Source organism: Boleophthalmus pectinirostris, unplaced genomic scaffold (assembly GCF_026225935.1).
Source record: "Boleophthalmus pectinirostris isolate CB_2022bp ecotype Guang Dong unplaced genomic scaffold, ASM2622593v1 HiC_scaffold_17, whole genome shotgun sequence".
Taxonomy (NCBI): domain Eukaryota; kingdom Metazoa; phylum Chordata; class Actinopteri; order Gobiiformes; family Gobiidae; genus Boleophthalmus; species Boleophthalmus pectinirostris.
The window spans coordinates 10,098,451-10,113,880 of record NW_026571115.1 but is presented as its reverse complement, the minus strand read 5'-3'; the positions used below and the strand labels follow the sequence as shown (position 1 = coordinate 10,113,880).

Sequence of the window (15,430 nt, the reverse complement as noted above, 5' to 3'; positions counted from 1 at the left end):
TTGAAAGTTAAATATCTGTATTAGTAAATATTGGTTATCGGCCACAACCGCAAGCCAAATATCTGATAAATTATCTGTAACTAATCACACACATTTTGTTTAACACGGATCTGATGTTAATTACTTAAACTGCAAACATAGCTTTGACCATTGCTCTACACTGCACTTGTGCATTGTGGGAAATTTCATTATTTTTTCTCCCGCTGGTCTCTCAGACTGCTCAACAAAATGAAGTGAGAGAGCGAAATGGAGTTTGAAATTGCAGGGGACATCTATACGCAGATATGATTCATGTTTTGACCTGGTTTAATTGTAATAAATTTGCACTGAACTTAATAAACCCAAACTACCCACTGCTTCCGTGTTACGAGAGGTCAATTTCAGTAACACCAGAGAAAAATGCTCCAAAATTGTCCCTGCCCTAAGCCTTGGGGGAGAGGACATGTTGAATTGGAGAGTGCAGCTGCTCCATAGAGAGTGACCAGGACCTGTCTGCCCTTTTAAACAACACCGCGAATAGACACAGAGATACTCACTAACTACGCCTCAGTGCTTTTGTAGGACATTTTGGTTCATTGTCTGGCCTTTTCATGGCTGCAACCACAGTAGCATAAGTATGTACTAATCATCTTGAAAATTAGGCCTGAACCATTTTAGGAAAAGATGTGTTTTTCTGGTGAATTTTGCTAGAGATTTGTGTTTCTCTATTAACATTCAGTTCATGTTTCTCATTTTAAACATGTCCATGGGTGATTATATTTGAGAGAAGACTGAAATACGAATACTTCAGAATACCAGAAGCATTTCCTAACGTGTGTAGAGGTTCAAACAAAACTGAGTGTCATTTTGAAGACAAAAAAATAATTGTAGTTTCTTTAAAGGTCCTGTATCACACAAACTACCTCTTGTATGCTTTAAGCCACGTTGTAATGATGTTACCTCATCAAAAACAAACCCAGAGTTGTGGTTTGTTTCAATCACGCATGTTTGAGCAGCCCTTTTATTAGTCTGTGTACATCTCCAAAGTTCAAAATGCTCTGTTTTCTCATTGTGATGTCATGAAGCGGTAATTTTCAAGTTAACAGCTACCTTTTACCTTTTGTTTATTAGGGATTGTAAATTACAGAGGTGAAATCTTCCAAATGTTTGTCAGTTCATATTTCAGTCTTTTTGACGATTCTCCAGGGCGTATTTAAAACGTGAACTTTGAACAGGGTCCTATTATTAACATAAATATTATATTAACATAAATTGCAAATCAAAACTGGAATGCTTGCCAGAAAAATCACAATTGGATATTTTCCCCAAATCCTTCAGCAAACTTTAGATCAATTTATATATACACTTGATACTCAGTTCGGATTCTGATACCTCTGTAATAATAAACTTGTTCTTTTCTTTTTCTTTCCTTTTTTTCTTTTGTATTACAACGTGGTCTTAGATCTGTGTAATCCCTCTGTGGTCCAGGTAGGTTAATGCTCTTTTACTTGTTCTGATACAGCTCAAGATCATTCTAAAGCTATTCAGGAAACGTTCATTTCTGTCTTGTGAGTGTGATTTTTTTTTTTTAGTATCAATAGCTGCTCAAAAGAGTATCTAGTTTTAGAATCAATCAAATCAGAGCAGATTTTTTATACTTTTGACAACCCTAGACTGCAGTAGTTTTTCTCACCTGGCTCAGCTGTGTCTCGGAGTTGACAGAGATCTCACAGACTTCACACTGGTAGTTCTTGCTGGGGATGCCCACACTGCCCTTGGTGCCCAGCCTCTTGCTCTTGCAGCCGGCACGAGCAGACAGCACCTTCCCCCTCCTCCGGGGCAGCACGCTCTGACCCTCCAGCATCAGCTTGTGCTTTGTACCTGAGAACAACAAACAAGAGGTCAGGGCAAAGTAGAGTCTGATTGTACAGTTCCGAACGTGTCAAATATAGAAGCGTCGAAGTCTTTGTTCAAAACCACTCAGAACGCAACTTTAAGTGTGCGTGTACTTGTGTCTGTGTGTGTGTGTCTTGCTATTTGTAGGTTTCAGCTTATTACTTTTCCATAGGTTCCAGAATGATAAAAGGTTAGGACCATAGCAATTAACAATTCATTCAAAAGATATCTGGAGAAAAGATGCACTTGTTGGTGCACAATGGACATTTTGCACATTTTATTATTTTTTGTATTTTTATTTTTTACAAGTTATCCTTTGAAATGAACGAAATTATCAAAATGTAAATCACAATGGAAGCGCAGCTTAGTAGCAGTCAGAAGTAAAAGTTGGTGCAGATAGATTTGAAAATGTTGATAGTAGAAATGGGCATTTTAGAAAATAAAATTTTCTAAATCGATCGTCGGGAGAATTAACGATTGATTATTGATTAATCATTAACGTTTTTATATTAAAATTATCATCATTATTATTACTATCTGCACTACGAATCTGCATAAATAAATTCTACTTTATGACATATAAACCGTAACCAATCTAGAGCCACATCAGCCCGTTTTACATTATAATGCAGCTTTGTGCAAGTCTCACAGAAACAAAACTTAAAACCACATGGCTAATTTGAATAAACTACACAAAGGAAAAAAACAGCTCTTGTGCACTGATGCGGCATGACTCAGTGGAATACAGGTTAGTGTGACCATATTTGTGTTTGTCAAAACCAGGACACCGTACGGGGGGTGGGAGGAGAGGACTTGTCATCAACATTGCGCTACTCTCACCTGGCAAAGCTTTTTCATGTTTTCGGTGTCCTGGTGAGTTTTTTCCTACTGGACACCGAAACATATGTGTTTCTTTGTACACTGTGCACATGGCCTCCCATTTGTCCTGACCGCAACGGAAAGCGTGGAATTTCTTCTACAAGTCATCGTTAGATACGCATTTGCGTTTCGGCACATTGCTGTTTGTGTCTGCTTGCTCCTTCTGAGTGCAGAGAGACATTTGGTCACCCTTCACTATGCACAGCAACCTACATTCGGTTTGTCGATTAAAATGAACATAATTGATGAAATTCGTAATGATCAATTATCAATTAATCAACTAATCATGCCCATCCCTAGTTGGTAGTGAACTAAAAAGAAAAAAAAAAAAACATTACTGGATAATATTAAACACTGGTACTGGCTTAAAAAAATCCACAGTAGACCATCTCTAATTTGTGTATAAATAAAGACAGTGTATGCAATGTTACATCCTGGAACAGCATAATATGAGACCCAAACCAAATACAATTTATCACGATCCTTACCGCTGTTGTGTGCTTCCAGTTGTGAGGTGGAGTTGACAGTGACTTTACAGACTGGACAGTGAAGGTGCGATTTGCTCTTCTTGTTTTCCTCGTCAGTTTGCGTCTCCTCAGTTGTGCTCGATGACTCCCCCTGGCTGCTCGGATCCCCCATGGCATCCTCCCCCTCCTGGCCTTCGGGGGCGCTGGTGTCTGACGCCGTCTCTGAGATCTGATACGAGGGAGAGATTTGAGGAGGAGAGAGAGTGACCAGGTCCACAGATGAAGCTTCAGATTCTGGTGTTAGCATCACGGAGCTCTTCGTGTTCTCCTCTATCTTGATGTCCAAAGTCACTGGCTCCAGATCGGACTGAAGACCTGAAAGGGACGAGAAGCAAAGGGTCAGAAAGTTGGTGTTGCAAGATGAGGGTTTATTAGACAATTTCAAGAATAAATCCCAGCATCTTGTTTCCATTCAAAACAATATATGATAATCAAATCACAAGGGCAAGATGAAGCAAAATAAGGTGCACTATGTTAACTCTTGTAGTGGTCATCATGGAGATATTATTACTTTGTCTGGAATGTTTCACACTGTGGCATTAAACTTCAATCTTTCTATCCAGAGACAAGCTGATGCCACACCAAACCATGTTACAAGTCAGATCTGTGGAGAGACAACCCCGCTCACTATTGAACATTCCAGCTTTTCCATGGAAACAAGAAGGTCATTGAAATGATAGTGTACTAAATACAAACATTTTTTTAAAGAGAAAATAAGACAAATATTATACAGTTGATACTTTGAAGATGATTCCCTGGCAGTGTGAGGCTAACTGAAAGCACTGTTCCGTCTGAAACTCTGTTACTCAAATTAGACTTAAGATTTATTTTACCACAATCTGACCAGAAAAAACAGACTTAGTTGGAATTAAATTTAAGTTAAACAAGTCTCTTAAACTTTAAATTACAGTCACAAACTAGCCAGTGTTAGTGAACAGTTTTTCTCACCATTTTTTGTTGAATCTCAAACCATGAACTCTCGTATTGATCACAGACTCTTGAAAATGTATTGTTTAAGTGCATTTTATATATATTTTTTTTTATTTTCAGACTATATTAAAACTTTTTTGACAGTGTTTGCTAATGTGTGCATGGTAGTTGCTACAGGCAACTAGAGATGTACATCTAGAACACCACCAGCGTGATATCCCTACATTAAGTATTTATAGTTCTAGTTTACTGAAAATAAATGAGTCTGGTAATGAGTCTTTTAATGTTGTAAAATGCACACCTTGACTAGAAAATGTTTGTAAGAAAACATAAGAACCAAGCCCGCAGAGGCTTTGCTTGTTGCTCTCATTTGCCTCTAACTGGTAAAACAGAGGCTGATTTTAATTGGTGATAATGAAGTAACACTGCTTAGTCTATTAGCATTCAAAGCAATAGAAGTAGCGTTTCTTATGTTGCTCTTAAAGACGCACAACTCACTTCTCTATTGAGAGATCTGCAACCTGCTTGTCTCCATGGTGATAGATAAGTGTAATGCTTTGCAGTGGAACATTCCATAGCAAAAACATTTCCATGGAGACAGGCAGGTGGCTATTATGTGGATATATGTGAACTCTGGACACCCTAAATACCAATATATACTTAGCTGTAAATTAGGTCTGCAACAATGAATTGACTAACTCTACAACCCATACAAAAATACCTTTTTATAATGAAATAGCAAAAAAAAAAAAAAAAAAAAAGCATTTTCATCAATAATGCTATTATACAGGAAGAATTATTCATGTGTTTTTAAACTCCATATACCTAGAATAGAATCACGCAAGTCATTTAATTTCTTGGAATTTCCAATCTCTACTCAACAAAAGGTAAAAGGTAGCTGCTAACTTGAAAACTACCTCTTCATGACATCACGAAGGTGGGACTGCATTTTGAGATTTGGAGATGACAGCCAAATAATAAAGGATTACTCAAACATGTGTGAATGAAACAAAGCACAACTCCAGGTATATTTTTGATGGGGTAACAGCATTGTAACATGACTAAAAGCTCACAAGAGTCCATTTTGTGTACTATGGGACCTTTCTTTCTTCCTATCTGGAAGCCTTCAGTCAACCTTTATTTGCGTGATAATGTTCAGTAGAAATGATCATTAATCGATCATTTTATCTTATTTTTCCACATTTTTTGCAAATGTTTGTACTTAAAAACAACAGCAGTAAACATCAAGACTTGACAAATGAAGCGTAACCGAAATCCTTAAAAGATTAACTTGCTAAAATTCAATTAGACTGTTTCCTTATCTCCAAGTAGCCATTTCCACTTTTAATACAACTTGCGGCGCACATTAACGGCTGCTTATAAGTAGCAGCTTTGTGGTGTTTGTTGATATCTTTCTTTTGTTTTAATCCGTGCGGAACAAGGTAGATGAGGTCCACACCGAGTCAATGCAATCTGCTTATTTGTCCTTCTTCTTTCCCTGTTCACTCACTCTCTGCAAGCCCCAGTCTATTTAAATATAACCCGAGTCAATAGAAAGGAGCTAATCGACTGCCAAGCCAATATAAGTCACTATAGTTCTATTACAGCCCCCCCCCCTCCCCCATGGCCCTCCTGGGGGAATCCTCAATCCAATAACACTGTACAATTACTTGCTATACCATTTCATTTGCTGGGCCTTCTCCTCCCATACACCTTCAATGCATCTGGCCCCATTGATTTTCCCACAGTAAATTCATCATTGGAGATAAGGGTCCTTCTTTTCTCATTGAGGTACCTACAGCACAGTACAGCGCAAAGTACAAGATATGTGTCGACGACTGAGCTAAATAAACACAGCGAAGCATCAGTCTTATATGTACAGTGTATATATATTGCTTTTTTTAGATGCTCAAAGTCTATTTCATGCTTTATTCATTACTCACTTGCTGTCATATATGTTGGTAGCTATTCCTATGCGTGGGTTTCAGAATGATAAAAGGTTAGTAGCACTGCCATAGCAATTTAAAGGGGCAGTCTGGTATTCAGCACATTGGACATCATTTCCTAGTGAGCCAGAGTGTTGGAGACACTTTTTTAAATATTCCATCCAGTCCCTGCTGATGCTAGGCTAGCGCATGTCAATGGCCATACTTAGCCTTACCCACTCAACAAAACACCCGAAGCAAATCTATTATTATGCCAAACTGTCAATGTAAATGTCTGTGTTGATAGACTAATTTTAAACCTTGTATTTGAAGGATTTATGTGTGAGCAGCAGCGAGTTGTACTTCCCGATAGAAAGCTTGGCAGCGGTGGAGTGATATCACCTAGCACCTATCTTACCAGCAAGGTAAAATTTGGCTGCTGCTGAGAAAATAGTCCCTCAACGTGCAACAATTTATGCAATGTAAGGTTAGTTTTATTTCAAATTTACATTCACAACAACAGTCTGGCATAAACATAGATTTGCTTCGGGTGTTTTGTGGAGTGGGTAAGACTGTTTTTAGTGGCAGGATAACTATGGCCATTGACATGCACTAGCCTAGCACCAGCGACCTCTGCAAATACAAGGACTGAATGGAAAATTTTAAAAAGTGTCTCCACACGTCTCCAACACTCTGGCTCACTAGGAAATGAGGCCCTATGTCCAAAATTCCAGACTGTCCCTTTAAAGGTCATACATTATGCAAAACTGGGTATTGTGAGCTTTAAGCCATGTTTGTAATGTTAACTCATAAAAAAAAAAAAAAAAAAACATACCTGGAGTTGTGTTTTGTTTCATTCACACATTTAACACAAACTCTAAATATTTAGGCTGTTCCAACTTGTGATGTCACGTGGTAAAGGAAGCACTCCACTGTGTTTTTAAACTCCTGACACTTTTACTAGAATCATTTGGCAATTCCAGAGCTGAAATCATCCAATCTCTATTGATCTAAAGATAAAAGGCAGTTGTTAACTTGGAAACTGCCACTACATGACATCACAGGGTGGAAGAGAGCAATCTGAACTTTGAATAACCCTTCATTATTAGTCTGTCTACATCGGCAAACATGTGTGAATGAAACAAAACACAACTCCAGGTATGTTTTTGAGGCGGTAACAGCATTCTAACATGGCTTAAAGCTCACAAGAGTCAATTTTACGTAACATAGGACCTTTAATGATTACTGTGGAACATTCCAGTAAAGCAATAACATCTCCATGGAGACAGATAGATGGCTCTAAACGAATCTACACCCTTGTTTCACCGGCGCGATATATAAAGCCTACATGTATAAGAGCAAGATTAGACACAGGTCCCACAATGTAATGAGAATGACCTATACGTCTCTTTCTCTCTTTTTTTCTCTCTCTCTTTCTTTCTTTTTCCTCTTTCTCATTCTCTGTCTCCATCTCCCTCTCTCTCCTCCTATCTCTCTCTCTTTCTCTCTCTCTTGGACAGGGTGATGGGGGGACACGGGGGGCTCTGCTATGATCCAGGAGCTTATGTGAGCGTCACCAGCGCCTGAGAAGTCTCCAGGGGGACGATAGTGATCAGTGGATTTACAGGAACAGACCGCGCATCAAAGTCTACAGAGAGAGAGAGTGAAGAGGGCCATTTTAAATAAGCATGCTGAGACTGGCAAAGGAGATAAAAGTTTAGATTCAGAACGCCTTTAAGGAAGAAGTAAAAAGTATTGAAATGTATCGTTTAAAGTCCTATATTAGACAAACTTTTCTCTTCTGAGCTTTAAGTCATATTAGAATGTTATTTCCTCATCAAAAAGATACCAGGAGCTGTGTTTTGTTTCATTCACACATGTCTGAGTAATGTCATGTGGTAATACAGGAAGTGCTCTACTGTGTTTTAAAACTGTATACACTTTCGCTAGAATCATGTGGACAATTTCAGCCCTGGAATTGCCAATCTCCACTGAACAAAAGGTAAAAGGTGCTGTTCACTTGAAAACTACTGCTTCATGACATCACAAGGACACAAGACAGGCTAAAAACAAAAGGTTACTCAAACATATGAATGAAACAAAACACAACTCCAGGTATGTTTTTGAGGAAGTAACAACATTATAACATGACTTGAAGCTTTCAAGAGTAAAATGTGTGTAATGCAAATTATATATTGCTTTCATTGGAATGTTCCACAGTATAGCTTTGCACTGGCTTGCACCTGCATGGAGACAACCAGGCCAAATACAGGCCAGATCTGTGAAGAGGCCACCCCACTGACAGTATCAATGCATGTTTAGTAGTCGTAGTAGTAGTTGTAGTAATAGTAGTAGTTTAGTAGTTGAAGAAATGTGAGTGATATGTGGCAACGTACACTGGTCATTGTTCCTGGTTTGTGAATGATCAAATGTTTTAGAATAGCTGCAGCTATAACTGATTTTGTGCTGCTTTACAATATAAGGGGAAATTAAATGTAGTCATTTACAAAATTAAAAGTTTGGTACTCCAGATTTAACAAAAATGTATACTAACTTAGCATGATTCATCAGCCAGTTTCACTTCATAGAAACCATCTGACCTCGCAGCATTAGGATTTGTTCTCTCAATGGTAGACGGGTACTTTTTATTATTTAACCAATCGTTGCTATTTGGGCGTGACATATGTAATGCGCTGCTAATGGGACTAACTGGTATATTACGCTTTTCCCAAATCCCGTAGGAAGAAGAGCAATAACGTCTTTCCCCGTCTTTTGATAAAATTCACCAAACGATTCTCTTTATTCTGGCTTTAAATCCTTGATCTCGGGAATCATTGGCAACGCAGAAAGTATGGCTTTCGCCAAGAGAAATGGAATTGAGCAGAGGCACTAGGTGGTGGCAGCCTGGCTAACTAACTATTACTGAATAATTAGAACATGAACATTTCTTCTAAGCATATAAGAAAAAAAACATTATGCAAATGTCTGCCATATCTAATCTAATCAAAAGCTGTAAAAACAACAAAGTTATTGCTTATTTCACAATGATTCAGATCGATTCAGCCTTCATTATCCGTGCAAAAGCATAAACCAACCACAGCTCATATTCTGTTATAAAAGACTTGAAGTAAACACTTGAATATCTTTAAACTTGTCCTTCTGAGGCTCATTATTTGTCAAACTTGTGTCAGATGCAGTGACAGCTCTGTACTGACATTGGGAATCTGTCAAAGTAAAGGCCAATATCGAGCAGCTGCAGTCTCAGATCACACACACAGCACAGCACCACATCACTGTCTCAATCAATGCCGCTCTATCATCTATACCATTTCACCTAAAACACATTTCCTAACACTGACAATAATCTTACATCTATATTTGGACATTTAAAATCAAAAACAAGTATAATATTTATGAATCATTTAACTGAACTGAATGTACTGAAAATTTAGAGGAAACATAGCCTAAGCACTTTTTAGCTCAATACTTATCGACCATGATTCAAGACATTTCAACAGCAAATGGAAATTTTGCCCAGTCTGCTTATAAAAATGAATACTAATACTTAGCACTGACATCATGCTGGGGGTGTTCTACATGAATGTCTATTGAAGGAATGCTCAGCAGTTTCCATGGTGATACAATGCATATATTAGCAGACACAGTTCAAAAAGTTCTATGATGAAAATTCAAGATTTCAACAACACATTTTCAGGATCCAGTGAAGAATGAGTGTTAATGGTCCTCTTTAGGTCCAATTAATCTCATCTGTTGTAGTTTCAACCAAAGCAGCTCTTTCTGGTTGGATTGTGTTAACATAAAGTTCAGATAAAGTGAGTAACAGGGCTTCTAACAGAGTAGTGCCTCCAGTTAGCTTCACACCCCTAGGGAATGTTGATGATTTTAGCTGCGGAGTATCACTTAGGCTACAGTGAAAATAAAAGATTGCTTATAATGCATTATTGATGCAGACGCAGACTGTAGTGGGGTCAAAACCATCTCTTCTCCTTTGTGAAGCCGGACACTTAAAACTATTGATGTCTCTTTAGCTCTCCCAGGACCCTCACTAATTTGTATTTTTATTACCCCAGCACAACAAGACCTTGGTAACAACAATAAAAGCAAATCAGCAAATCATTAAAGGTGCACTATGCACAGTAATTTTTCTGGTGGAGGGTCTGTTGCCCGTTTGTCTCCATGGAGATGTAATTGCTTTGCCTGGAATATTCCACAGTATGTTTTTAAACTTATTTATATTGGATTCATTTTATCATAGTTGTTGTTACTGTTCAGAAATCATTTAAAAACCTTCATTCTCACTGTGAATGGGGTGTAACATGGGTTGGTGGTGGCACCTGCTTGGCTCCTTGGAACTAGTGATGTTCAATGCCATACAGTAGAACATTATGGGCCAAGCAAAGCAATACATTTCCATGGCGACAACTGGTCTAATGGTGAGCATTCCACTAGAAAAAGTTACATAGTGCATTTTAAAAATAATAAAAGACAATGTATGAAAATATAATTCCTTTAGACCTATTTGGACATTTCAAATAAGACTACGCTCATCGAGATTAAGCTTAAAGGTGCATTATGTAACTTATGTTATTAGGTTCTTTTTTCAGACCAAGAGTTTGTTTTCATACCTGACAGTTTCAACTGCTCACTAGTGGTCTTCCTCAGAGTGGTGACGTGATCTTGCTGTGACATGTCCGGTCAGCTGATTTATACAGGTTTTGGCGCTGTCTTCCTACCAGTGGAGGCAGGATGACAGCGCCATCTGCAGTCCGACTTCCTCAGGACAGTATCCCAGGTGTGTGAGAGTAAAACAGCTCCCTCATCCCGGTTTATAGTCCCGTGGGCACGTTTCCGTATTTTGATTCCCTCTTTAATCCAACGATGATGTTTGTTTTCCTCTATCCCAATCATGATGATGATCAAGTCGGACTGCAAATGGCGCTGTCGTCCTGTCTCCACCGGTAGGAAGACAGTGCCAAAACCTGTATAAATCAGCTGACCGGACACGCCACAGCAACATTACATGACCACACTGAGAAAAACCGCTAATGAGCAGTCGAGACTGTCAGCTATGAAAACAAACTCTTGGTCTGAAAAAAGAACCTAATAACATAAATTATCGGAAGACCAAATGAACCTCATTGGTGCATTATGTAACTGTTTGGGTGGGTGTCCATTACCTTCTTGTTTCTATGAATATGCCACTGATCTGCTTTGAATGTTCCACAATATGACATTAAACAGCTCTACCTTACGTTTGGCTTTATTGCTCAAAAACACCTAGAATACCTTGAAAAAAACAAGCGTTCTGACTGTGAGCGGGGTAGCCTCTCCAGAGATCTGACCGGTCTGGTTTGGTCTCCATGACGATAAAAAGGTTTAAAGCCATGCTGCAAAACATTTCTGGCAAAGCAATAACATCTCCATGAAGAAAAGCATTTGAAGGACCCTCCACTGAAAAAGTTACACAATGCACCTTTAAACAGAACTTGACAGACAGGTGAGTTATAGGCACCTGACGGACCACAATATGTCCACTCCTCCTTATTCTCGTCTCCACACTTTCTCCACAGACAAGTAATTTCGGAGTCTTCATTTGGAGCTATTACATTTCAGGATGCCTTTGTATTGCATTGGTTCGCACTGGTGAATTTTAATTTCACATTAGGCCAATCACACAATTGCCGTGCTTATTAAATAGTGTTCCTCCTCACAGAAATCACATTGGGGAATTATTAGACATTATGAAGTGTATTAAAAACCAGCAATTTCTATTTCAATTCATTCATTTTATCTCACTGTTCATTCTTATAGTTCTTCTCCGTGCACAGAGGCCCTTTTGAGGCATATTAAATGATGAGAGCGTTATCAGCAGTCTTTTGTCCACTGTCCTCTTTCTGAAGGAGACTCAAAGTGGAGAGAAAGTCTATAGGCACTGAAGAAGTACATGACACATTCTGACGCATAAAATGTTTAAAATTATCCAATCTGATAAGCTAAAAGTGAATTTTGGTATTCTTGGTTTGTCAAATATATTATAATACCCCCATCTCATTTATACTGAAACTAGTATTGACCAGAGGTGAGTAGAGTAGCCTACTCAAGTAAGAAATTTGGCAAGTAAGAGTAAAAAAGTATTTGGGGAAAGTACTACTCAAATAAAAGTAACTTAAAGCTGCACTGTGTAACTTTTCTGGTGGGGGGGTCCATCAAATGTTTTTCTCCATGGAGATGTTATTACTTTATCTGGAATGTTTCACAGTATGGTATTAAAACTTTCTATCATCATGGAGGCCAATCTAGACCAAGTTACAGGTCGGATCTGTGGAGAGGTGACCCCACTCACAGTCAGAATGCCTGTTTTTCAAGGTATTTTTAAGCTATAAAATCCCTGCAGGTGCAAGCAAGAAACACAAATGTTTATATAATTTTATATTGTCAACATTAAGTTTTGCTTTTTACTCAAGCACCTAATTTTTATTGAGGTAACAGTACTCTTACTTGAGTAAAAGTTGTGCACTCATCGCTTGAAATAGCAACCTGCCTGAAAAGAGGAAGAGGAGAGATTGAGATAGAGAGAGAAGGGGAGGTGAAAGAGGGAGAGAGCGGAGGAAGAAATGGACGTATACTTAAATGTCATGAACAGCCAACACTCAGGAATGCCCTTTTCTACACAGACAGACAGAGTCAAAGCATGTGTCTTATGTCTTATATTAACACGCTTCACAGAGCCATCATTTCAGCTGTCTTTTCAGAAGAATTTGTTGATTTTGGAGTTTAAAACGCAGGAGTTAAAAGTTTCTGAAATCGCCATAATAACACTTCACACTTTGTCTGACTAACCACTGCAATGTATATGTCCTTTAGTGATTAAATAATTGTTGTTTGAGTTTGTGGGACATAGACTGTAAAGAAGTGGATGTGGAGCATGGCTCATAGTGTTCAGCTCCAGTCAAATGAAGCTCACCAAGGCCGGCAGCTATAGGAGCGAATTTGGAGCCAAGATCCATATTAGGAATAGGAATCTATTTATGAAAAAAATAGAGAAATAAAAACACCAGGATCATGTAGAGCGGATTAAAACAAACATGTTAAGACCAAAATGACGAGGGTCAGCGCAGCAGTTACAGAGAGAGGGGCGACAACTTTTCAGTGTAGTGTTAATTGCCAGAGTCGATGGAGCCAGAAGTGCCCCCATGAACACATCCTATTTGGAACGTGGCCATTTATATATATAGTCTATGGTGTGGGACAGTCTATGGTGAGTTGTTATACAATTTAATATTTTGTTATAACTAACAAACTAACAAATAAAAAGGTAGTTATATAAACAGTACTGTTATTGTATTTTAAACCAAAGTTAGCTAAATTCTTTCTCCAAAGAGGGAACTCTGCTCCAAACCACATGCATTTATTGACACAAGCTTGGCAGTAGACCTCGCTTAAAAGTCCAAAGATAATTATGAATTATTAATTATAAATGCAAGAATTTTGATCTTGATAAAAATGTGATTAATTGCACAGCTGTATTTGACAGTAACAAAGATTTCAAAAAGCGGTGAGTTAGGCAAGGTTGCCCAACTACTTATCTTTATTTTTACGTGTATCATTTTTCTTTTTTTATTTGTTTCATTCATGAAAGATGAATAAAAAATAATTATGTTCACACATCAGTATGAATGAAAAGGAGCAGAAAGAAGTATAGACTTGTAATATCTGCCCTCTTTCCACACATAAGTAAAACATTTCCAGCACTTCATCGGTTAGAACTATATTTATAAGCAACTTATTTACGTGACATACACAATATTAAATACTTGTTAATTAACACAAAAGGACCGCTCATATTTCATACTTTTTTTTTTAGCATATCATGTTTGACATTTCTTTTAAACACTCGATTAGATTTTGAATAGGTTAATCCCTGCATTGAAACACATTTTTTCCATTGTTGTTGTTCTAAACCTGGGATTTTTAAAGATTTCGATTCCTTTCAGATTATAATGGTGTTGTCTCTTTGGAAATTTTCTTTGGAGATTGGGATACTACCACATTTTGCAAACAAGAAACTGACTAAAGTGCGCTCAACTTCACCATGTTGTGTAAGCATTAGGTAACATCAGGTGGAGGAAACAAGTATCTTCCATTCAGTGTTGTTCATAGCAAAAACTTTCCACGCAACAATAAAACGTCAGTCTTTTTTCCTCAGACCCTTAGCATCTGATAGGAGATTTGGAGATAGGTGTTAAGGTTAAATTGAAGGACATTTTTGAAGATGAAACAGCAAAAATGTTGAGCGTAAACAGAAGGAGCGATGGTGACAGATAGTGGAGATGTTATCTGACAAAGCAACATGAGAGGGCACGGAAAACAGCGGGGTATGCACGGTGATCGGGGATACATATAAAGCAGAGAGGGGTGGAAAGGGCTTTGGTTATTAAAGGTGCATGAGGGAACATTTCTAGTTGAAGGTCCGCCACCTGTTTGACTTAAAGGTTGTATGGAGGATTTTTTTTTTCATCTTCAAATTGTCAATGAAAGTTTAAAATACCATTACAGAGACACAGCAGTTTTGTTATTATGATGACCAAAAAAAAAAAAAAGAATGAAAATCTATCAACTGTGGACGTAGTGAGACCACATAAACATCAGCCAATAGATAACGAGGCTGCCTCATTATCTATTGGCTGTTAGGTTGTCAATCAAACTCCCTGCGTTTTAAGTGTAACTGACTCGCACAGGGATTACGTGGTTAATGCAGCGGTTCTTAGAGGCTTTTTCAAACTGTAGCTTTCACGCAGTTTGTACAAACTTTTTTGCGATTGCGGATGAGAATCCACGACCAGTTCGCTGCAAAAGAAAGTCAGTTTTTGAGGTCGCTGAAAGAAGAAGAGAAGGGGGAAAGGAGCAAAACCAAACTGAGGTGATTTTTGGAGATTTCTTCCAGCGATTGCGCGACTGAAGCAGACAAAGGGTCTAAAACCTGATGCGTCGTCGCTAAATTATTTCTAGACAGGTCATGTCAACAGTAATTCTGAACGCACACTGGCTATAAACAAACATGATTTCTAGAGTAAGGAGATGGGAGGAAGGTTGTGTCACGCATGCACAAGGACTGTCACTGTATTTCTCTTCCCTTAAAAAATCCTCTATACAACCTTTAATGGAGATGTTAGTGTTTTCCTAAATAGCATTAAATGTATCTATCTAATCTATCTAAATTGTAGTCTATACTTTAATGGACTAATCCTTATTTCAGTTTGCAAATTACTTTAT

General features: G+C 38.1%; 1 protein-coding gene across 1 annotated transcript in view; it reads right to left on the bottom strand.

Annotated features, from left to right (window-relative positions):
- The window catches only part of znf385c (zinc finger protein 385C), a 440,772-nt gene that overhangs the window by 9,261 nt on the left and 416,081 nt on the right, over nt 1-15,430 (bottom strand). The window contains exons 6-7 of the mRNA XM_055152953.1: nt 3,243-3,596; nt 1,673-1,860 (exon numbers count right to left, since the gene is read on the bottom strand). Of these exons, the coding sequence (XP_055008928.1) occupies nt 1,673-1,860; nt 3,243-3,596 (542 nt within the window). The remainder of the gene's footprint in view (nt 1-1,672; nt 1,861-3,242; nt 3,597-15,430) is intronic.